General features: G+C 40.1%; 3 protein-coding genes across 5 annotated transcripts in view; 2 read left to right on the top strand and 1 right to left on the bottom strand.

Annotated features, from left to right (window-relative positions):
* Positions 1-965: 965 nt before the first annotated feature.
* Positions 966-10,621, top strand: ric8b (RIC8 guanine nucleotide exchange factor B). 2 transcript variants are annotated; one of them, XM_030732001.1, is made up of 10 exons: positions 966-1,143; positions 1,562-1,609; positions 1,689-2,318; positions 3,751-3,845; positions 5,211-5,361; positions 5,977-6,075; positions 6,163-6,307; positions 6,466-6,610; positions 6,883-7,002; positions 8,916-10,621. In XM_030732001.1, exons 1-10 carry the CDS (start codon positions 1,027-1,029, stop codon positions 9,022-9,024), a joined length of 1,659 nt encoding a protein of 552 aa, XP_030587861.1. In that variant the 5' UTR covers positions 966-1,026; the 3' UTR covers positions 9,025-10,621. The 2 variants fall into 2 exon arrangements, with proteins under 2 accessions (XP_030587861.1, XP_030587862.1); XM_030732002.1 differs by having other exon boundaries at positions 967-1,143; positions 5,980-6,075.
* A 400-nt stretch (positions 10,622-11,021) lies between these two features.
* On the bottom strand, positions 11,022-21,106 carry LOC115781967 (NAD-dependent protein deacetylase sirtuin-3). The gene is given in 14 exon segments (XM_075074378.1): positions 11,022-11,335; positions 11,337-11,473; positions 11,574-11,601; positions 11,603-11,790; positions 11,886-11,946; positions 11,948-11,989; positions 11,992-12,051; positions 12,127-12,186; positions 12,188-12,231; positions 13,541-13,564; positions 13,567-13,772; positions 13,977-14,179; positions 14,891-15,114; positions 20,881-21,106. Coding segments are annotated over 13 exon segments (1,305 nt in total). The 5' UTR covers positions 15,107-15,114; positions 20,881-21,106; the 3' UTR covers positions 11,022-11,299.
* A 3,256-nt stretch (positions 21,107-24,362) lies between these two features.
* tmem263 (transmembrane protein 263) overlaps positions 24,363-24,884 on the top strand; it is a 7,977-nt gene continuing 7,455 nt past the window's right edge. Inside the window, exon 1 of one of the 2 annotated variants that reach the window (XM_030731025.1) lies at positions 24,363-24,450. The gene's annotated coding sequence lies outside the window, so the exon portion shown is untranslated. Of the gene's footprint in view, positions 24,451-24,776 lie in introns of those variants that run through there. The other variant, XM_030731023.1, reaches the window with a different exon arrangement.

Below are 24,884 nucleotides of genomic sequence, written 5' to 3'. Positions count from 1 at the left end.
TACTACCAAAGTATGCAGAAAAGCATCTCTGAATGCACAACCATAAAGCAGATGGGCTACAGCAGCAGAAGACCACACCAGATGCCACTCTGGTCAGCTAAGAACAGGCTATAATTCACACCACCTCACTAAAACTGGATAACAGAAGATTTGAAAAATGTTGCCTGCTTCTGATGACTGATGAGTTCTGCTGCAACAATTGGATGCTATGGTCAAAATGGGGTGTAAACAACATGAAAGCATGGATCCATCCTGCTTTTTATCACCTGTTCAGGCTGCTGCTGCTGCTGGTGTAATGGTGTGGGGGTATTTTGTGGGCACACTGTTGGCCCCTTAGTACCAACTGAGCATTGTTTAAACACCACAGCCTACCTGAGTATTGTTGCAGTGTACCCATCTTCTGATAGCTGCTTCCAGCAGAATAGTGCACCCTGTCACAAAGCTCAAATCATCTCAAACTGGTTTCTTGAACATGACCACTACTTCATAAAATCTAAAATAAGAATGAATATCTACTCATAATTTCTGATGCCGCCCAGAAAATATTGTAAAAATATGGATGAGACAGTCAGGTTAAATGGGTGCTTATTTGTCAGTAAACTGGTATTTTTCGGATCTGGGATACTTTTATAAATTATACACAGTACACACTAGATTATTCAATGTGAAGACCAAAAAATGACAGCCCAAATCTCTGACAGGACATGGTTTTATTAAAGGGTTTAAAATTGTCAGAAGCTCAAAAATGAATTTCAGATCATGTTTTACAGGTTTTCTAGTTTTTCCAGTTTACTAAATGTTTATTAAAATTATTGGAGTTGCTGTACTCTGATTCATTCACTCCGCATGTCCTGTCCTGATAAAGCAGACTGTTTACTGGAATATATGAGTGGATAAAGTGGCTAAAGTGAGGAGGAGATCCCTGCTGCAGCCGATGGAGACACTTATGGGAGTTTCCTTGTTGACAGCAGCAGACCTACAACAAGTTAGCCTGTCATCCACCTAGCTGCAGCTGCACAGCACTCAATGGTAACTCCCCGTGCTTTTCAGATAGCCCCCATGGATTTGAACAGCATCTTATCGCAGCTTGAAACTGCCAGCGAAGAGGAAATCGAGAAGCTCTTGGAGCAGTATAATGTAGAGGTAAGCCGCGCGTTTGCTCGTTTTTCTTCAACCAAAACAAACGCCCGTGCTAACGTTAGCTAGCCACCTAGCCACACAGCTAGCTCCGCGTTAAATGAACGTCTTACGAGGCTGCAGAGCGAGAATTTTTGGTTTTGTCAAACAAAATTTTGCATCGTTAGAGAAACAGTACACCCACTATGTGAGCGTAGCAAAGTAAACGATATGGCGTTGTTTACAGCGCTAGTGTAGAGCAAATGATGCTAACCTTGCCTGCTAATGCATCACCAGTGTTAAGTAAACTTTTTGGGTTTCTCTGAGGTTTTAAACATTAAATCCGTTTCATGGAGGTTTCATAGAGTTTCTGATGTGTGATAGTGCAGGTTTAACACGTGTCGGTCTTGTTTGGTGTCCTCACTGAGCATCCTTTTTGTTACAGAATGCCCAAACCTTCACTTTTGACCCAAAGGAGGAAATCCTGCGGAGTGTGAGTACCATCTAACCGAGCAGGTTCTTATTACATAATATGTTTCATAGTCATAGTCTGTGTCTCTGCGTCCTCGCAGAAGCTGTGCCAGAGTGTGCTGACCGTCCTTGGGAGACAGGTGCAGCCCAGCTGTCAGAAGACATGCCTGGAGACCCTCCGCATCATGTCCAGAGATAAACGTGTACTAGCTCCTGTAGCCACCAAGGAAGGCATGCTGATTCTAGCAGGGATGGCGAGGCTGCAGGCTGGAGAGGAAGAGGATGCTGACGAGAAAGGCTCTCAGGAACAGACACTGTCAGAGGAGGACAAGAGGGTGGTGGTGGAGGCCTTAAAGTGCCTTTGCAACATTGTGTATAACAGTCCTGCAGCTCAGCAGGTCTGCGTGGATGTGCAGCTGGTTCGTGGTCTGTGTGCCAGCCTGGCCACGGCCCACACATGGCCCCACGAAGTGGGCCTGTTCACACTGCGCCTTCTCTTCCTGCTGTCTGCCCTCCAACCTGCTGTGAGGGGGGTGTTGAAGAGAGAGTGGCATGCTGTTAGACTGCTGACAGAGGTACTGGAGCACACCCTGGATGTGCGCTGGGTCGGTCCCTATGAAGCTGCCCATCCAGATCCGCAGGCCATACCCATACCTGCAGAGGATAACGAGCGAGCAATGGAAGCACTCAAAGCCATGTTCAACCTCACACTGTCTGAAACTGGTGGTGAGGTGAGTGTGTGTGTGTGTGTGTGTGTGTGTGTGTATATATATAATATATATATATATAAAAAAGACGTTAATGGCTGATTAACGTCTTTATTATATTTTGATTACAAAATTTTTATTACAAAATTCTGGGGGTGTGCGCAGAGTGAACTATTTTTGGCTTCTGAAGTGGCCAGAAAAAGTTTGACAACTACTGCATTAAAGCCAGCTTGTTTTTGATTGGCTGCCACCTACACGTGGAACCACTGAATGTATTAAGGATATCCCCTCTTGACCAGCAGTGTTTAGTGTCAGGCTGCTTTTCTTGAAAAAGTAACTCCTTACACACACAGAGGCCAATCAGTATGAACTTGAGTTGAAAAAGGATGATAATTGGTACACATGCTTTTCTTTTGTGATGTAGTTATTGTATCACAGTTTGGAATTCCATCTGATTCACTGTCAGACTTTATCGTCTCCTATAAGGAGGTATTTCAAACATGTGATGTTTCACACGATTTCGACTGAGGGGACACATGACTGCAAACGCAGCACCTGACGCAGTGTAAGTCCTGCTGACATTAAATTTAGTTTTAAAGTTCGTGTTAGCGTTCTCTTTTTAGAAATCCAAACTTCCTCTTCCTCCGTCTCTTAGGCTGGTAACTCCTCCCTTACTCCTGAATTTTCAGGTCACTTTTTTTTGTTGTTGTTGTTAAACCAGCTTTTTACTTTGAGCCTAGAAACTTGAAGCTCTGCACTTTTGTCTGTTTACCCTCTAATTTGTTGCGTGGCTTCAGCTTTTGAAAAGAGGCTGTGCAAAGAAGGCAGTCAGTATCACTAAAATTTGTCTTAAAAAATCATCAGCTGTGATGCTACATGTGCTACAGATGGTGCTGGGAATGACCACACTCATCTTTTTCTATTTAAAAAAGTAGTACAAAAGTTGTCATCTTGATATACTGTTGCCAAATATTAATGTTTATATTTAGGTGCTTTAAACTAACTCCATCATGACTCTTTGTGGTGGTGGGTCAATTAATTAATTAATTAGTTAGTTGGGGTGAAGTGAATAAAAGTGAACAAAAAATAAACTTGCAGGGGGAAAATGGTGGATCGTGCAGACAGCAGGGGGAAGGAAATCAGAGAGCTAATGATGAAAATGACCTCTTTTTACCTTTTTTAGGGATTTTTTTTTTTTCAGTTACACAGATATTTTGCTGTATTGTAGATGATTGTCATGCAGCATATCCCGATAGTTATACCAATAGCTACTTTGAGATTTTCCCCCCATAGTGTGTGCATTCGCCAGGTGAATGATTGATTAATTGAGGCTTTAGGCCTTATCTTCCTGCCTGCTGCTCTTGAAGCTTAGGTATTTTTAACATATTGCTTTGCTCCATGCCAAAGAAACGTCTGTCTGAGCTCCCGTGTTTTTTGCGCATTCTTGGTTCAACAGGAAGACAACCAACAGTTCCGGCTCATTGCTGCCATCCTGCGCCATCTGCTGATGCTGAAGACTGAGACTGAGGAGAAAACAGAGGAAGCACACAGGTGGGTATCTGTTCCTCACTGATCTCAATATGTAATTTATTTTAGCAGATCGCACCTTCGTTTTTGATTTTAAGGTATTATGCATGTTAGGACCTCTTTGTGTGTGTCTTGTAGCTTTCAGTGTGTAAAAGTGAGTGTCTTTGCCTCAGACATGTCTTGAAAGTGATTTACGTCGAAAAGCAGACTGCAGCCACGTCTCTGGGAAGGAAAATCTGTTTTCATTATCTATGTGCTCTTCTCTGTCATTCTGTGATGGGAGGATCTTCTTCTTATGGTAATTTAATGCGAGAATGCCAAGAATGTGTGGTCAGCGCCTGAAATTTGAACAACGTCATGTAAAAGTGAGTGATGATCCTTTTGACCTGTCAGAGTGGCTGAACTGATCGTGGGAGTTTGACCCATTGACCGACCCAGCTGTAGTTTGTTTGAATGGGAGTGTAAGACAGAAATAACTTAATTTTTTGATGTGGAAACCATTTCTTTAATTTGGTGTATTAGTCAGAGGACACGCCACATTGAGAGCTGCACACTTAAGACTGACAACGACTTTTGGAATCAGCTCCTCCTAAATCTTCTCTCCAGATATCCAGTGAACCTGCTTGTTGCTTTTTTTCTTTTTTTTTTTAAACTGACCATCTCAAAGATCATCCCATTTTTTTTTTTTTAAATCCTATCCCAAGATTTAAAAGCATTAATAACAATAAAACAAAGAAAGCAGAAATAAAATGGAACAGGAACAGGGAAAACACCCCTTATCCTTCTGTCCACAGTTCATGGGAATCACTCCACCACCAAAGGTCTTATCAGATTTTAGTGAAACTTGCACACAGGTATCACCTAATTGTACTTCAACCAAATCATTTTCAAGTTCACATTTGTTATTTTTATATTTGTCCATTTTTACAGTATAACCTTCATGGACACTGCTTACAATTTCACCAAATTCTTGCTCCTCATGTACTGAGTAATATTCAATTTAGCAATGTTGTTAAAATCAGATTCAAACACTTAAGAAGAAAGAATGTCTTGAAGTACCAAATGATGTGATAGTTTGAAATATTGCTTTGCTACACATTTTACAAACTTGCATCTCATTAGATGGTGATGATCTTATTGGTCATGATTGTGAGGGAGTGTCCTTTTTATGGCTTTTTGTGGTTTAAGTTCAGAAGTGTAGGTTAAGAACGAAATCTCATCCAGCCACACTTTTTCAAACCTGTCCTCTGTTGTAACTTTTTTGACCCTTTTTGTGGCTAACCGTCTTCTTTCTTGGCCCTTATGAAATCTGTGGTATTTCAGTTTTATTCTCCAAATATCCTAAAATATCTGGATAACTTAAAAACGGCTTCTTTTTACTGTCTGCAGCCATGCTGTGAACCTGCTGAACAACCTGCCTGTGTCCTGCCTGGATGTTTTAATTGACGCGCCCGTCCAGGGAGGGCTAGAGAAATATGGTGGGAAAAACATGGATGCAATCAAGGTGTTGCTAGACTTCATGGAAAAAAGAATCAACAAGGTAAAGTTCAACGTCTGTCGCAAAAGGCGCCAGAATAAAGGTATAGCATCTTTTAATGTGTTAATGATCTAAAATGTTATAACCCCCCCCCCCCCCCCCCCCCCCCCAAAAAAAAACAAACAACAAACAAACAAAAAAAAAAAACTGTTATAATGAACTGCAACATTATTATGGTAGTTAATCAGTGGCACAGTTTCACCTGCTGTAATTGACACTAAGATTTGGGTACAGTCTCCCATGCTCTCTCCAGCCAGGTACACATTTATTGTGTTTTTTTTTTTTAATCTTTGATTCAAAGTAGAAAGCCTGAATAAAATAGCATGATGATGGTAATGAGATGGCAATGTGATGACATGATAGCAGGTTTATCAGGTGCATTGTTACAGGTAATGTCCTTCAGTTTCTCCTCTGTCATCCTGTCTTTACTTCATCTTATTCTCTTAGATTGTGTGTGTGTGTGTGTGTGTGTGTGTGTGTGTGTGTGTGTGTGTGTGTGTGTGTGTGTGTGTGTGCGCGCGCGCGCGCGCGCGCACGCACGCGTGTGTGTTTTAATGATATCTATCCAGTACTTGAGCTTGTGGAGACAGTGAAGTTTTTGTGGTCTGCCACTCCAAGCAGGGCTCTAGTTACAAAGAGGGCTTGACTCCAGTGCTCAGCCTTTTGACTGAAGGCTCCAGACACCACAGGGAGATCCGCAGATACATCAAAGCTCAGGTAATCAGTGTTTGTTAGCTTTACAGCCTTATTAAGATAGAAATTGTGGCAAACTGTTAAGCTGTTTAAAATCTCTCCTTTTTTCAGGTACTTCCGCCACTGAAAGATGTGGAGAGCAGGCCAGAGGTTGGCACCACCATCAGAAACAAGCTTGTTCGCCTTATGACACATGTGGACATGGGCGTGAAGCAGACTGCTGCAGAGTTTCTCTTTGTCCTCTGCAAAGAAAGCGGTGAGTGACTAATGGAGAGAAGCACGGCAAAGCGGATCAGATGGCAAAATGTGGCATTTCTGGTTGAGTGCAGTTCATGTAACAGTAAAAATAATCATCTTGACACATCAGCGTGCATGTGTAACATTTCACCCGTTGGTGTTTGTGCTGTCTTGCAGTGGACAACCTGTTGAAGTACACAGGATATGGAAACGCAGCAGGACTTCTTGCGGCTCGAGGACTTCTCGGAGGAGGGAGAGGAGAGACTCAGTACTCTGACGATGAAGACTCAGACACAGAAGAATACAAATCCGTCAAACCTTTGTGAGTGCTCTGCACAGCGATTAGAATAAGTTGTCACATGTTTAATTATTGTGTGTACACTGATCATTCTTTTTCTCCTCTACTCTGTTATTTTTTATTTCCTAGTTTTGTTCTTGGGGAACAAACCACTCTAATTTGATCCCACATATAAAAATCACAAAACAAATAACCATGAGGCACTGCCATTAGTGAATCTATGTTCAGTCAATCCTTTTAAATTGTTTAATTCAGTTTGTAGCTGTACATTCAACTTTTTTTTTTTTTAACCCCAGCATCAACCCCATCACTGGTCATGTTGAGAAGCCACTGCCGAACCCCATCGAAGAGATGACAGAGGAGCAGAAGGAGTATGAAGCCGAGAAGCTGGCCAACATGTTTGACAAGTTGTCAAGGTAGCAAACTTGGAAAATTTCAAATAGCTCTTCTTGGGGCTGCAAAATCCTTTTAATTTAAAAGTCAAACATGCTAAGAATTGTACGAGCTGCTCTTTACAACACTTGGAATAGTACCAGAGTACTTTCAGTTGCAAGCTGTGTTTTCAAAACTGTTTAAAAAAAAAAAAAAAAAAAAAAATCACACACACATAAGCCTGTTCTGTGAGGTGAGACTGTGAAATATAGTCACAGCAGTTTCTAATGGACTGAGAAAGGTTTGGCCATCTCTGTAAGTTTTGACACAGCAGTCTTTTTATGCTCTACCAGAAAGATCGATTGATATGAAGCAGTCTGCTGTCTGGGAATGTGCTTTTGCATCTTATCTGTGCAAAATGGAAAATTTAGTATGATAGATGCCACAGAAGTCTTGTAGAAATGCTTTTTTCTTTTACTACACCTGCTCAAATTATAAATGTAGTGTTTCCTGAGCAAAGGGTTGTGCTGTATTTGTGTTGACCTTTTCTTTAGTGAGTGCAGAGACTGTTAGTTTGCACAACGCCTGCACAAAAGTAACAGTGAGCCTGCTCCCTGCCAACCGAGTCCTCGTCAGAAGAATCTCTGCCTTTTAGATGCTGCTTCAATTAGGACCGGACTTTTTGCACACCGCATCATTCAGCTGGAGTAAATGGAGAGCTGCTGCCGCCGCAGCAGCAGCATCATTACCGCCGCTCCTTAATTATCACCTAATTGGCTCACACAGTCGACTTGTCATTTCCCGTTCCTTTATTCAAGGTTTTTAATAACTCACGTTCTGACTTTATTCTTCTTTTATTTGACAAACAGGACGTTGCTCAGACAAGGAGTGGACTGAGACAGAGGCAAAGCTAGACAAAGACACAGGTGGATAAATGCGCAGGCATAAGAAAGGCGACCTCTCCATTGTCGGACCAAAGAGGGCTGTAATGAGGCACGTGCACCCAGAAGAGGAAGATTCCTTTCCGAGGCCGCATCCCCTTTTTTCTCTTCCTCAGCAATGGCAGAGAGGTGCTTCCTCGATGCAGGCTCTAAGGAGATCGGTCAGATCCCTGCAAGAATGTGCTCCTCTAACTGTTTAACCGGTCCTCCAATTAGCACATACTCTGCACCCCCACCCCTTACACCTGCTAGACAAAACCCCCACCCCCACCTTTCTGTCACTTATGAGGAAGAAGGAAGACATTTTTTTCCCTGTCTTAATTGGAAGGGATGATGGCACGTTTTTGTTTGTTTTGTCATCCTGGTCTGTATTGTACATGTACCAGTGATATCAGACTGTGGACTGCTTATGCCACACTTCACGTCTTCTGATTGACGAGATGTCAGACTGACCCCACAGCTCTCACTCTATTTTTTTTTTTTTTTTTTTTTTAATAAAGAACTTTAACCTGTAGTTTAAGAATGAAATTACATTTAATTCCAGGAATCAGTAGGAATTACATGGCCATTTGTATTTGAATCTGTCAAATAGATGCAAATGTTTGATGGCTAATGCTCTGATAAATCATCTTGGAGGGAGTGGTGACACACGGTGCAGGTATAATTGGATTAGGGTGAAGGGGCAGTCGTGGCTTTGAGGAGATTAGGCTGAGTACTGATCCTGTAATTAAACTAACACTGCAAGGGGAGGGGAGGGGAGGATGGCCAGACAGGGCCGAGCGTCCATGAAAGGAGGGGAGGGAGTTGTTTAGTGAGGGTCCTTGAGTTGTGTGTGCAGGAGTGTAAACGTGTACAAGCGAAAGCCCTTTTTAAAAACATCAGTGACACAAAAGGTCCACAGCAGAGTTTTGTCTACTTATGTCCATCCAGCTTTCCTTTAACACTGTTCTCCATCCAGCAGATCATATCTGTGAGAGAGAGATTTTATTGATTTATTTTCTTCTTTGTGTCCACAGGCAGCAGATGATTCGGCCCATGGGCGTCAAATCTGACGGGACCTTGGCACCACATGAAGAAACTCTCTGCTGTCCACCTGAGGAGAACTCAGACTCAGACTCGGACTAGTGCTGCGGAACGTCTAGACCACGCTTTCCAGACTAAGCCCACTCACTGGGCCCACCCCCAACACATCTTGAGCTGTGTCAGATTTTAAGGCTTGGATCTTTTGATGGGTCCACAAAGGTGGGTTCTGTAGTTGGGCTGAATTTGTGCCTCCATCCTAAGTGAGCTGCTGTGAAGTGTAGAGCTGTGTCCAAAAACTTCAGCTGCTGGATCAGAAAGTCTATTTATCACCAGGAAGGTGGACTAGATTGAAAAAAGCAGAAATAATTGTGTGAGCTGTAACTGGGACAGTGGTAGTGATTAAGTTTTAACAGATGCTGAACAAATGGTGTCAGGTGATAGTGAAAAAATATTATGTGTAAGTTTATATCAGGCTTCAATACGCTTTGCAGTGTAATCACTTCCTCTTTTGTTTCTTACTGATATTGACTGCCGGCTACTTAAATGCAAAGTGTCAGTTTGCGATTAAGGAGTGGACCTGGCTTAGAAATCTTACTGTCTTCCTTTCAAATGGGACAGGCCCTTGTTCAAACTAAATGAAATTAAACCAGTCTTGAAGTAGGACGCAGCTAAACATTTCACAGGACGATCCAGAGGCCCAGTCGGGCCGTAAGCTGTCTGGCTGAAGTGGAATAGTTGTGTGGCAGGAAGATTGCCCAGGAGGGCAGTTACTGTTGCATCATTTGCTTTAGCGCTCCCTGAGATGAAAGAATATACTTTTTGCTGAATTTAGCTTCTTGCTGGAAACATTTTGTTTAAACTGTAGTTTGAGTGTGAATAAACATTCCTTTTTTTTTTTTTTTTTTTTTTTATGTCTTTATCTTTTTCTTTATCTTTCTTTGTATGGCTAGATGAAGTGCACAATTTAAACATGAAATCATAGTAAACACTGTTAATGGTAAAGCTGCTGCTTCTTCTGGAGCACAGGACTGAGGCTCGCATTTTTGTGTAATTTTCAGTTTTTCATCAAGGATAAAAAAGTTAGTGCTAGTTCACTTTATTTTTTTCCTGGTACTCAATTCCTGGTGTTACGAACAAAAAGTGCAGGGGACACCTTAACTAAATTTAAAATTTTAAGAGGAGATGCAGCATTCTCCTGTGACGGGTGATGGTTCTCGCCTGTCGGGGCTCTTGACAATGAAATGTGTGAACTGCAATTACTGTTTTCTAATCCATATTCCTTTTGTCATCTGCATGATAAATCTAAAAATGTGAACTCTGAAAATGTTGCTCATTTGACACTAAATGTGTGAATTTATATAAACAAAGTAATATATTTTCTTTGCCTTGGAATAATTTAATTTTTATGCAGCGCTTTCGGCTCATGAGTCAGATGCTTGGACAGTCACATCAGTCTGAAATCCTGCTTTTTTTTTTTTTTAATTAATCATTACAGTTCAAAAATGAATGCTGCTTAAATCAGAGTTTCATTTTTACTTAAATTCCTGTAAATTCACTTTAATAGTAATTGATGAGCACACTTGACCTCAACTGCCTGATCTCACAGTAATTCCTCCAGTTTGAACAGAAATATTGGAAGTAGGCATAAACAACCCAATTTAATAGTTTGGGTTCTTACCTGAATTTTGTGATTAAATAAGAAAAAAAAAAGAGATATGAAAGGTCCGAAAAACAAGAAAAAATGTCTGATGCAGACATCACAACGTGTGTCAGAATTTGTTTATTTTTTAAACATTTTACTAAACTATTCCGGGGGTCATTTGATGGGTTTCACTGCTCATTTCTGTATATATATATATATATTTTTTTTTTTTTTCCATGTCTCCTGTAGATTTTTCTTTTGTGTGCTGTAAACACGATTTTACCACATTCAAGTTTCATGTTGATCTTTTCTGTGTGAAATGCATTTGTAATAAAAATATAAAGAACACCACACTTCCACAGAAGTTAATAAACTTTAAAAAAAAAAAAAAAAGTTTCTTTGGACACATGAACAAAACAGTGCAAGTTACACAATACTTTTATTAAATATGCTCTCAAATACAGTGTTACAGTGATAAAACATTAACTTGACATAAAAACAAACATTTACATTTTTGATACATGGCTCATGGTTACTAGTGTTCTTGATGGTTGCTGTTTGAACTCAATTAACCTTTTGAAGTTGTTCATAAAATCATGGTACATACATCACATACTGGTTCTTAGTTGAAGAGTTAAGACTCAAATTAACTTGATTAGAAGTCACGTGCAGTTAACAGTCTTCATGTTAACTAAGGATCGTGAGAAACTGTCTGAAACCCTTCCAGTGTTGGTGTCAGTTGCTCAGAGTGGACGATGCAGAGCTCTTGCTTGTCTGTCTCAGAGTCCGTCTCCTCCACTGCACTGCCAGCTTGCTCTGGACCTGGATGCTCTGTCCTACCTTGAGGCTCTGATACTGATCTGATCTGTCCGGTCTTTGATGGAGGGCTGCTAACCAAGGCTGAGATTGCTCTGCAGACCGGAAATGAAAACCATTGACTGCCATAAGATGGTTAAAAAGAAAAACTGCAGAAAGATTTTTACAACAGAGATGTAAGCGCTTTTAGAACCCACCAGTGTTTCCTGGTTCCTCATCAGTTTCTTCGATCTCATTGTTCCAGCCAAGCATTTCAGCAAACCTCTGAACAGTGTCCTCCAGGTTTCCTAGCTCCATGTGGTCCCCCCTCCTCAGCGGGACCTTCTCGAAGGGACCCACAGCATGTCTGTTCAGGAGGAGACGTGGCACAGTGGAGCGCACTGTGTTCCCAAGCTGGCAAATGGCTCAATCTGAAAACATTTTAGTTTACATTTAACTGCACTCAAATTACATGCCGCAGAAACATGTTTTTAATATGATAACATATTGAAATGTAAATGTTTACCTGTTAAAGACGTGCCCATAATGATGAGCAGGTCAGCTTTTGGGAAGTCTTTAGTGTGGAGGGAAATACTTCTGAGGGAGGTCCTCTCCAAAAAACACAACATTCAGGCTTGGACTGTTGCAGCGCAGAATGTGCATATGGGGATGTTGTCATTCATTATGGCATGCTGTTAAATACATGCAGGAAATATTAATGCTGCATCAAATGCAGGGGATTAATCTGATATATTCAGAGCCAAAACAAACCTGGCCTCCTCAGCAGGGTATGGAGTGTAGCACAGGTGACAGGAAGCGGTGGCAAAAACTACCATGAGCCTCCACAAGTTTGTCATCTGGGATGCCACACACTGAAGAGGGTTTTTAAATATCACAGACAATAGAAGCAAAACAAGGATCTTAGTAATGAGCAATGAGACACAAATTCTTAGTTTAAACAAAGTCAAACGGGGGTGGAACAAAAAAAAAAACCGACCCGAATAATGTAAATGAAAACTTTGCACAAGGCTGCAATCAATTATCTTCATTATCAAAGGATCAATCACTAAATTTGTATGAAAAAAAAAAAAAAAAAAAAAAAGCATGCTCTAATTCCCTCAAGCCAAACATCTTAAATGTCAGGATCACCACATTTAACCAGCATTTGGTTAATCATAGTTGCACAATTAATTTTTAGGCAATGGTAGGCAATAATCCAGGGTGAATCTACAGTGATAGCAAAGTTGAGTGAGCAGATATCTCATATGGCCAAAATATGACCTAAAGCAATGATGCCTACACTGCTGACCATCAAATATTTTTTTTGTCAATCATTTAACTGGTAATACATACACTAACTAATCCTCATAACAATTTGGTTTTTTTTTAATCATTTGATTTTTACTTTTGGTGGATTTTAGGATTTCTGAAAAACTATTATATGAGCAGAAACAGAAACCAGTGTTGCAGTTGATGGCAAACAAAATGAGCTTGAACTGACTACGATGCACTACCTTTTTTTACTATTATTGAGGAGTTTACAGATTTTTTTTTTTTTTTTTATACAGGTTTTACTATGTGAAACTTTGGATGTTTCTCCAACCCACAGTCAATGTGATTACCATTAAGCCATCTCCTCCTTTAGACCTCCTGTATGTAATAATCATCCACCAGAAGACCAATCAGGTCCAGCTGTGAGTTCAAGCAGCTGCATCCGTGACCTGGATCTTTGTTTGGATATGAACTCTCATGAACTGATGATAGGCTCTCTTGAAAATGTAGTATTAGCAGCCAAAGTAAAAAATTTGTTTAACAGCAGCCCTTTGTCTTGTAACAGCCATCTCAGATTTTATAGATTTTAGAAAATTCACAAAAAAGTCCAATGACATTACATTTCGTGCCTTATTTTCTTAAACTGTCTTAACGAGAACACTTTAAGCAGATGCTTCACTTTGACAAAATAAGGCAACTTAATCTTTACAGCCTGCACCATGTTTTAATAGAGCCACATTAATGGTAATGAGACCTCAAGAAGTAGGTCAATTCACAAACCACTAGGCTGGTTTAAAAAGCTGTGGATATACTTATGTCATATATAATTATATCATATTTTTAAAAAAGACATGGAAGTATTTCTGTGTCTTTTACATTCGTGTCAGAAGTGTTTAAATTCTCACGCACATTTCTCCAGTCCGTCGATGTTTGCGTGTACATTCGAAGCAGCAGGCCTTTGTGATGAAGCAGGCGGATGAAGTAGTGTATGTAGTTTGGACGGTGGCTACCAGGATACAGAGCCTTAGCCAAGGAGAAGAAAGGTTGTGGGTCATTGGAGAAGTAGTCGATGTTGAAAATGGCTTCTGGGTACGGAATGTTATACTTCTCCAAGTTGGCGTAAAGACCTGTTCCTGGAGTCCTGAAAAATTGGCAGAGTAGATTCTGACACATTCATTTTTGATATCTATGTGATTTTCTGAGGTTCAAATAATTCAGATAAAAGTGAGCTAGTGAAGGATTTATTCTCACAGACAAGAAGGATGAGCTGCTAAACAGCTTTCTGCAGTGAAAATATGCAGATTCAAGCTACATTAGAGACAGTGAGGGAGGATTAGACACCAACCTAAAGTCCGGGATTCCACTGGCTGTGCTGATTCCTGCTCCTGCCACCACCACCACATTCTTACAGTGACCGAGCTTTACCAGCCGAGCCACAGAGGCGAGGCCACCCTGGGACGATGACTTAACAGTAGGCATAGATGGAGCAGCGTGATCGGACGAAGAGGACTGAGGTACGAGCACAGGATCACTGCTGGCTTTAGGCACCTTCCTTTACTGGAGAAAGAGACACATTGTGCTTTATTTTGCAGCTTTTCTAATATCTTTTGAACAATCTTGTGTCGTATGAACTACAACAAGACATCACTTTACATAATTATCAGCCATGCCATACGATCAAGGAGGTCTAATCTGTCCCAAATTCATTCTGCAGCAATGGCCCAAACATAAAAGACTCTCTTCAGCAGCATAAGTCCTAAACTCAACATCATGAAGTCATTGTGGGATCTCATGAAGACAAATCACACATGAACACAGCCCTGAACTTTTTGCATTAGACAGTATATTACCTGCTGGCTCAAAGATAGTGTGGGTAATTATGCAGTGACTTCACAACTAGTGAACAGTTGTCCTACATCCTGGATGTTCTACTCAGTGACCACAGTCCCTCAACCAAGAATACTTAAAGCAAGTGAGAACTCAATTTCGAACAACCTGCCCCCTTTCAACCCTGCGTTGAAAGGGGGCAGGTCTGAAACGTTGCCTTTAAAATAAACTAATTAACAGGAAGCCTTTCCTCATAAGGCTTCACCAAGATGAAAACGAAGCAGAAGACAAAAATACCAGAAACAGCCTAAAGTTCTCCAGGATGCTTTGAAAAGTTTCCCAAAGAGTAGAATCGTGTTGTTTAAAGGATGGTTTTAATTTTACTATATTGGACTTTTTTTTATTCTGTATACCAAACAGCATCACTATTACATGTCCTCACCTTGTAGGTAAAGCATCTTGTCCACTCACACTCATCTGGCTGAGATTCTGGGCCAGAGTCTGCTTCCTCCGTTGTTTTCCATACAGGCTCGGCCCAGAGTCCTGGGGTTCTGCATGGTTGGCATTTCTGGCCTGAGAGCTGCGGGTTATCCTGGTGACTGGAGGGTGGGAGGCTTTTTTATCCCAGCTGGACCTGGACCTGTTCATTCCAACACCTGTTGGCAAAAAACAACACACATTATTCAATGCAAGTGAAACATCAGTCACATTTCATGAGACAAATGTCATGAGAAATGCTGCTCTGTGCAATAAACATTTTCCCCCTTTTTCTAAATGTGCTAATTAGTTATGAATGTGTATTCAGTGATTTTCCTTTTCATTTGCCCTCCCTCCTTCTCCTCCAGTATTTAAAAAGCTGTTACACTCAAATCATCAGGGCATCCTTTTCTCTTCAGTTCCTCTGCACACAGAGAAGCTGAAATGTTTTAAAACTGTCAACTCTTGAACAAAAGGTAATGACTGCAATATATTTAGCAACCCCCTGCTCCTCAGCAGCTATGCTAATACAGCCCACAGCTGTGGCAGCTTTACTGTTCAGTCAAAGCAGAGGGGAGAGCTGAGAGGTGGGGGTTGAGAGTTAAAAAGAGGGGTGGCAGAGGTGAAAGAGAAGCGTAGGTTGACTGTGTGTCAACAAACCCAGCTGGGAGAGAAAAGAGGATGCCCCCTAACAGCCCCCACAAATGGGTAGACGGGGTGGGGTGGGGGTGCAGAGATAAATGATACAGAGGCAGGATTCAATAAAAGGTAGCAGAGGAGAAGAAGAGGACAGAGAGAGGAGGAGGGGGCTTCTCCTCAAAGCCATTCTAGGCCTTCAAAGAACTTCCACGAGGAATGAGTGCGAGCGAAATGGGGAGAGGTGGTGAACAAGGAAACAAAAGTGGTACAACCCATAAAACAAGACCGTTTCAGAGAGCAGTGGGGGCAATAGGAGGATAAGACACGCTGTTCTCCAGAAGCTCTTTATCGCCCTCCAGAGGGGACAGGAGAGGAGGTGCCTCTGCAGGATACCATTTCATATTACAGCTACTTTAACATCTGAAGGAAAAAAAAAAAAAAAGTACTAACAAGCTTCAAAATGCTAATTTTTTTTTTCCTCTTAAAATGCAGGAAACATCTCAAATTTCATATTCGTTGACCTGCTTTAGATTTTAGAAACATTCTTTTACTTCACCTCCGTAAAAGGGTGAAGCTCCCACATTACCTTTTTTTGCACATCCTAAAGAACTATTAAAAAACAGCAGGAGGCCGAGGGTCTTGGCTTTTGTTTGGCCTCCTCTCAAAAAGACACTGCTGAGTACAGGCAATATATCATCAGCCCAGTTATTAAGGTCTCACAATGATGGTGCAGTGTAGCAGCACACAACTCATCAACACAATATTAACTTTTAGTGCAATCACAACTGGAGAGGTTGGACAAACTGCTATAGTAAACCTTCAGTTAACTGAAGGTCTTTGATCTCTAACCTCAGAAATGAAGTAAAATGGTGTCATAAAAGGTGCACAAAGTCATTTCTAATGATGTAAATCTTACTTTGTGTAAAATATTCACTTTTGTCAACTTAATAAAAAAAAAAAAAAAGGCCTAAATGTTCCACAGATGCTGTTATTACTCTTTAATGACAAATAAATCCCTGAATAAATGACAAAAGGCTTAAAAAGGATTTGAGGCCCCCTGCCCCCCCAGGTTGGCCTTTCAATCTGCTTGTTCCTGCAGCTCTCACTAGTCAAAAATCTGATCCCAGAGCATCCTACTACCAGACCACCAGGACGGGAGCTGCTCATATGAGGGTTACAGTTATCCAATTAGAGATGAGGACACCTCACTGATCACCCCCCCCCCCCCCCCCAAAAAAAAAAAGTTAGGCTAACCCATAAGAAGCTGAGAGCCAAGAAGTTTGCATGAAGGCAACAAAGACAATACCATCCCCACAACACTTACTGCTCAGTAGGTAAACAAGTTCAAATACCACATTAAAAAGGAAAGCAACAGAAAGAAATCAAAGCCGTAGTACAGTCATTTATATTTTTAAATCAGCAAATACTTCCATAAGGAACAGGATTAAGAGTATTAGTTTGAATTCCACCTTTTTATGTCTTCATGTCTACAATCACAATGCAATAACATTAAAGCCATTTTGATATGTTTTTATGATTAAGTCACTGTAACACTGTAGTTTAATCATTTTCTGAGAGCTGAGTGGTTGAATCTTCAAGCAAAGGCTCAGCTGTCTCTGAAGAAATTTGGGTATGTTTAATGAGTGGCTTTCCCCTGCAGCCCCGGCATGTAACCCTCCACTCACAGCATTGTTGCCGACTACCGACTCTGAACTCTGCCCCCCCCATGCAAGGAAAGCAGCCTGGTCTCCACGGAAACCACTTCATTACTTAATTGGAGAGGCAGCAGCTATATGTCCTCCCACCCCACCTGCTCACTAATGACATATCACTCTATGTAGCATCTTTGTTGGACTCTCAATTGACACAAAGCAGCAAGTCCTAATTTGTGCTGTTATATTGTCTGCGTGTGCAGGGAGGAAGGTGGGTGGTGGCGAGCTAAATTTGCCCATCGAGTAATGACTCTTGCCCTGCTCCTCTGAAGACACACTTGCTTTAAATTAAGAACCAATCAGCTATCAATACAAGCCATGAACAAGTACAGAATGAAAAAAATAACACTCTGTTTAGTCACCCCATAAAAGGCCATTACTTACACACTGGGAATAGTGAGGCTCAGTAATAAGAAAAGCTTTCTAAACAAGTTAATTCTGGGCTTTTTTCACTTACAGAATAACTAATGAGTTATGCAGTCATTAGACAGATGCCAGAAAACATCCAAAAAGCAAAGTGTGGTCATTTTTTTGACAAATACCAAAAATTATCAATTATGTAAACAGTTTATTTGTTTTATTACTTGTTTTTTTCCCCCCTAGCAACTGTACAGTTCATAAACTAATCAAAAACAGGCCTTTAAAAACAAAATATAATTAACTCTTGTCAACATTAGAAAAGCCGGCATTCAGTGTTAGTAAACCACATTTTTTTAGGACATGTATTAACATGTGCGGGTTTACCATGCAATATTATTCAAAAATCTTGAGTCAACCTTCATTTCTTTATATTTTGCATCCAAGGAGCCAGACTTTCTTGTAAAGCTAAACAGTAAATAGTATTTTAGGCACTTGGTTACTAGCAGCCTGTTGCAAAAATGTTCCCATTTCTTTAGTTGAATCTATGAAAAATGCTAAGATAACACAGTTTGACAGACATAATAGTTTTTTGTTTTGTTTTGGGTTTTTTTGCACCAACAAGGTGATGCCCAAAGAGCCAGTAGCCGAAAACTTGTTGGTGTACAGAGGCATGGTGTGTAGTGTGTCCTTTAAAATAAAAAAATAAAAACTGAGCAAAGTGGACAAGTGGAGGCTAAAAGAAGAAGTGGCAGACCTAAAAACTACCTACAGCAGATGAACAGCAACTGCAAGTCATGTCCTTAAGAAACAGGAAAGCCCAGACCTCAACATTATTGAAGCAGAGTGGGATCATCTTAACAGAGAACAGAACAAAAGGCAGCCAACAGCCAAAGAAGCCTGTTACGTTTTTCCACTGCAACACAAGTGCTGAGCGAATTCACACACAGTGAGGGTACACTGTCATCTGCTGGTCCTTCTTAATCATTACACATAACACTGTGGTAAACAAACACCACAAACCAGGGACGTGCAAGTACTCAAATTTGAATTTTTGTTAAAATTTTGGTTTCCATCAATTATTAAAAACAAGATAATGCAATAATATTGCAGTTTCACCTTTTAAGCACATCCTTTTCCCTTACATTTGTCCCTCCATGAAAGTCCAAACTCATTCCCACCAGGCTGTGGCAATTTTAGTTTACTTATTTCATTTCTTCATTTGAAATATAAGTAATGTTGAAGGAAATCTACTCAGTTCAAAAGAAAAAAAAACTTGTCTTTAAAAATCTGAAGTCTGTTTTGCAAAGTTTGAGTACTTGTGTTTAATAATCTCAATATTGACCAAAAATTGACATTTTTGCCATAATTAGGCAGCCTGACTACATACACTAATGTTGCGAGAAGAAACTGTAGTTGTGGATAATTGTTAGACCCCTAAGAAAAGGAGGAAACACAAACAATAAGGGGATATTTTCAGCTACACTGTGGTAAGTGTATTACTCCCTATATTTACTAAAATCTTCAGTACTCTCCAAGCTATATCACTGCAGGCTGAACAGTAATGAGCTGCTTTGGAGCTCCTGTGGTTTTCTTTTTTGTTTTGTTTGTTTTACATTTAAGTAACAAATGAAGCTGTTTTAGAGTTCAGACAACCATCTGTACCTCATGCATATATTATTGGCTCTAGACATGTTTAAAGTCATATCAAATTGTACTGTAATAATATTCAAAAATATTATTACAGTGCTTTTTTAGCTCTGCGACAAAGTGGCGACCTGTCCAGGGTTCACCCTGCCTCTCGCCCCAGCTAGGACAGGCTTCAGCTTCCCTGCAAACCTGAACTGGATAAACGGGGGGGGGGGGAAAGGATGGATGAATAATTGGATCTTCAGTATATTTAAGGAAGCCAAGCAAAATTTTACTTTCATAGTATGAATATTTTCCAATGTACAGGTCCTTGAAATACATAAAGGATTTGAAGAGCCTGGTTAAAATCTTGAGCTTTGAGCTTATTTGTTTCCCACCATTTTTGATCCCTCGTGGCTTCCTAACTACAGGAGATATCCACATGAAATTTCCAGGGCTGAAAAACATATTTAAGCTTTGCTAAAAATGGCAACCAAATCAATTTCACGCCCACTCCAAGTCTCACAGTCTAAAAGATATTGTTCTTGTTTAGCATGATTTTTTTTTTTCTATAATCAGCTTTGAGTATCAATATCATGGGGTATGTTTTAGTTTCAGCAGCCAAACAATTTAATGTATATGACTGAGTAACAGAAACAAGCACTGGTATCCTGGATGTTTGATCCTTTCTTTGATAACTCACATTAAAAAAAAGGGTCAAGGGTCGTATCAGCATGTGGGACAGCACATAAAAACCTATTTTTTGTTTCTCCATTTCATAGCTGAAACATTTGCGAGTGTTAAGCTACATTTGTATTAGAAATTTGTTTTGAGCCTGGTATCAGAATGGAGGTACAGACTTTTCATCTATGATGTGATTCTTCAAAATTTACCCAAAACTAAGTTTTTAAACTTTTATCAGAAAACAGGCGAAACATCCTGGGTACAAATGCTTGTTTCCGTTACTCTGTCACAGGCCTTGAGTTGCATTTTTTTTTTTTTGTACCAACCTTTATGCACTTTGAGTGCCTGTAGCTCACAAAAGGTTCATAGTATAAGGGGAAAAAATTGCATGGCTTCATAAATACACTGAAGTTATTCTGAGGGGGGTCAGGTGGATGGAACTGAGTTTTCATGAAATGACCCTGATGTCAAACTGATATTCAATTCGAGGAGAGAAAATACAATGATGGGGAAAACATGTTAATGTCAAACTATCCACATTTTGGAAGTAGACAACTTATATAAAGGCCTGCCACTTTCTCGGAGAGGAAAAACAGCCTTTTTTAGACTGAGCAGAAGTAAAATGATAGCTTAGTGCGTCGGGTCGCACTGAAAATCTGGGCTTTTATTTCACTAGAACGGCACATGGACTCCTTTCACCCACAGCTGCTGTCAGTGACACTGGATATGGGTCCATTTTTAAAAAAAGGAAAAAAAAAAAAAAAAAGCTTTTCTTAAAATGAATTTGAGGTCATGTATCATCACCAAGGTTCTCCAGGAAACCATGGGCACTAGTAGATGGAAGATGGAAGTGCAATAATATTAACAATAATGCCGCTGAAAGGTTACAGGAGGGCTTTCATTTGCAGTATTGTCATTAGCTACCTGTGTCTTTCCAGACGGCAGTTTCTGAATGATGAGCAGACGACGCCGACACACTGCACCACTCGTGATGCTTCACATACAAAAAATAAACTTCTGCGCTTCCCGTAAAATGTGACCGTGTAACCCTTCGGCTGCAACAGTCAAACAAACAGCTGTTTAAACTGTTTTAAAGGTGTCTTCTTCTTCTTCTTCTCAAATCCACACAGTGAGGATGCACGCAGCCCAGACGGGAAGTTTTTACAGAAAGAGCTGCCACTCCGCTGCTGTTTCCGGGTACTAAATAACGCTGTACAAATGCAGGCGGGAAACTGAATAGGAGTCACGTGATGCCACGTTTCCTGCAATGTCATATTCAAATTAAAAACTGGTCTAAAAGTCAGAATGACATTTTGATGGTTCAAAAAGCTGTTTGTAGTCATTTTGGAGGCTGCAGCTTGTTTTAATGTTAGCCTGCGATCATCATACAGAAAGAAAGGTTCTGTTATTTAGCGCTTGTACACATATGACAATAAAAACACAAGAAAATAAGCTCCACAGACTGTTGCGCTTGTATTTTAACACTTATCCTGAATTTGCCACTGACAAATACACCTCCCCCCTCCCCCAATATTATAATAGTTAAAAATCATAAAGAAACAAATTTAAAAAAAAGAAGAACTGAAACTGAACATTTTTTAAACATAAAAACTAAAGTGACATGAGCAGGCCCACTCTGGAAACTACAAAGACAACAAAAAGACTGTATAAAGATCTACTGAATCCCATCTTCAGAATTCATATTTCTGTTCACCAAATTAGGTCATAAAAAATTATTTAAGTTCTTTATATCATATTTTGCCAAGGCATTTACTGGACTGGACTCACAGATTTTAAAACTTTTGAAATTTGAAAAGTGTTATGGTGATCTTAGGTACTGGGGGAAATAATAATTTGATCCCTTACAATCCAGCCAGAATTCTGGCTCCCACAGACTGGCCCATGTGGCACACAGATTATAATCAATCAATCAATCAAGCAGTTACAGATATTCCTAATCTCAGCTCGTTATGTGTATAAAACACAGAATCAGTTACTTCCATTTCAACCTCTCCACCACCATGGGCGAGACCAAAGAGCTGTCAAAGGACAGATTGTAGGCCTGCACAAGGCTGGAATGTACTACAAGACCCTCAGCAAGAAGCCTGGTGATAAGGTGATAACTGTTGGTACAATTATTCGCAAATGGAAGAAAAATTAAAATGGCCTTCGGTCTGGAGCTCCATGCAAGATTCATTTATAGCTTTTATGTAATACATTTTTTCTGGATTTTTGGTTGATATTCTGTCTCTCTCCATTAAAATGAAACTACAATAAAAATTAGAGACTGTTCATTTCTTTGGAAGTGAACAAACTTACAAATTCAGCACTGTATAATCTAAAAACACCCAAACTGAACTGATCTTATCCCCTGAACTTTAATAACCTTTGCAGCTAAAACCTATGTGTGTCTACTTCTGTCTTTGCAGACAGATACATATTACAGATTATGTATCTGGTAATATGTTGCAGACTGGTGCACACATATTTCATTGTCACCAAATAATACAAATGACTGGAATACCTTATCTTTTTTGTATATTTCCACTCGTATTCATGCACAAATCATTGTAATCAAACGCAGTAATGTAGCGGCTTAGATTAAAAAAAAAAAAAAGCCTGTTAGTATGACATGATTTCATTAGGCTGTGTTTTACCTTAGTAATAGTGAAAAATGCAGGTAAACAAAAAAAACTTGTTTTTGCATAAAGACCAATATGAAGCTAGAGTTCAGTGAACATCTGTGAACATTTTAGAGGCTTCTTTAGCTTTTGGAGGCCTTTATTGGCTGGTCTGACCAAATCTTTGGAAGGACAATCCTCCATTTTTCATTCACTGGCGTGAACATACAGTTGTGGTCAGAAGATTACATAGACTCATCATGGACATGAACGTCATGGTAATCATGGTAATGGTCGTGGTGATCATGATTAGGAAAGTCCAAGGAACTCATTGAAGATCTAAGAAAGAGAATTGTAGATTTACAGAAATCAAGAAGGTCCATTGGAGCCATTTCTAAAAAACTGCAGATTCCGAGATAATCAGTTCAAACAACTGTACATAAGTACAAGTAATTCAGATCTGTCATCACTTTGCCCAGGTCTGGAAGAAACCCCAAAGTGGCACTCTCAGATGACAGGAAATTGGTTAGGACGTTCAGGAACAAGACAGGAACCACCAAGACTAAATCCTGCCATGAACTGGAAACTGCTAGGGCACCAGTGCCACTGAAGCGAGTTTTACATCACCATGGACTGAAAGGGTGCCAACCAAGAAAGAAGCCCCTGCTCCAAAATCAAAACCTTCAAACAGAACTGAAATTTGTAGCTGCACACATGGACAAGCCAAAAGCCTTCAGGAGAAAAGTATTTGGCCACAATGAGACGAGGTATGTTAGGAGGAGTGCTGGCCTGAGAACAATATAACAACTGTCAAGCAAGGTGGTGGTAGCATCATGCTCTAGGGCTATTTTGCTGCCAGTGGTACTGGTACATTGCACAAAGTCCATGGAATAATGAAGAAGGAGGACTACCTCCAAATTCTAGGCTAATATTAAGATTCTGGACTGACCTTCCTAAAGACTTGACCTCAACCCCGTTGAAAATTTGTGGACTATTCTTAGAAGCTGAGTCCATGCCAGGAAACCATCCAATTTCAAAGAACTCGACCAATTCTGCTAAGAAGAGTGGTCAAATATCCAGCCAGAATGATGCCAGAAGCTTGTTGATGACTACCAAAAGCATCTGGTCAAGGTGCAACACACTAAGGGACATTTAACCAAATATTAGTGGGGGTATACTTTTGACCCTGTGTGGATTCAAGAAAATCCTAAATAAATTCAAACTTGTGCACCCAGTTCTTGTTCTTTTAAAGTCATTAAAGATGTACGCTGTACAGCCATTCCATTTTGGAAAAAGTACAATTCAAAGAAATCATTAAAAGCCCCAAACTACCATGACATTCATGCCCATGATGAGTAAATGTAAACATCTGACCACAACCATATATACCCACAGTCCCCTGGTAATTAATCCACGAAAAAGACATCTTCCCTCAATGTTGTGGTAGATGTTTTGGGTCAACCTAAACATTTTTTTCACTAATATGCTCCATGTAAACTTTGACACACTCTGTGACAAGATGCAAAACACAGTACTTATAACCTTAATCTCTTCATCTGAGTTGATCCGAAGCTTTTAAGGATGTATATCTCTAAATGAATAGCTTATAATCGTATTTTATCTTATTTCAGCGTTACGCATTTATGCAAAGCGCTTTCACTTGTTTTTAAGTGCGATATGGCCATCTATGTAAAACAGACGATCTGTGTTTTAAGACCGAAAACATATACGTCACTTCCGCTTTGCGGGGAGGCCGTGGTCTCGAGGTGTTTGTGTCCGTGTCCCATCCCGCCAAAGTCAGGCTACGTTTCAAGGGTCCGGATCATTTAAACCTAAATCTTTCCAATTGTTTCTACGTCCGTTAATAGTAAACGTATATATATAAATTTTTGAATGACTTTGTTCCCAATCATAACCAAAATAATAAGAGTTTTTGTATTTGAAAACAAATTCTCTGTGCTCGAAATCTCACTAAATTTCCTGACAGTTTCAATTTGATGGAAACCATTGTTTGGGTTTTTAAACGTCACGGCCTCGCTGCTTTATAAAATTATATGCATTCATTTCGGGAAAATATAAAAAAAACCGACTAAAATGATAAACAGGAACACTAATTTTAGACCTAGTACTTCTGAACCGTGTGTTTTTCTTGCACAGAGCAGCAGCTGGGGCTCCATCTGCGGACAGTGTGTATGTGTGTTTTTATGGGTGGAGACTGAGGTCCTCCTCCTGCTCCAAAAAAAAAAAAAAGAGAGAGTCAGATATTAGACAACACAAGCCAGCTTCGCCATCAGCACCTTCATTGTT

Source organism: Archocentrus centrarchus, chromosome 6 (assembly GCF_007364275.1).
Source record: "Archocentrus centrarchus isolate MPI-CPG fArcCen1 chromosome 6, fArcCen1, whole genome shotgun sequence".
Taxonomy (NCBI): Eukaryota; Metazoa; Chordata; class Actinopteri; order Cichliformes; family Cichlidae; genus Archocentrus; species Archocentrus centrarchus.
This window is presented reverse-complemented; position numbering and strand designations above follow the sequence as displayed.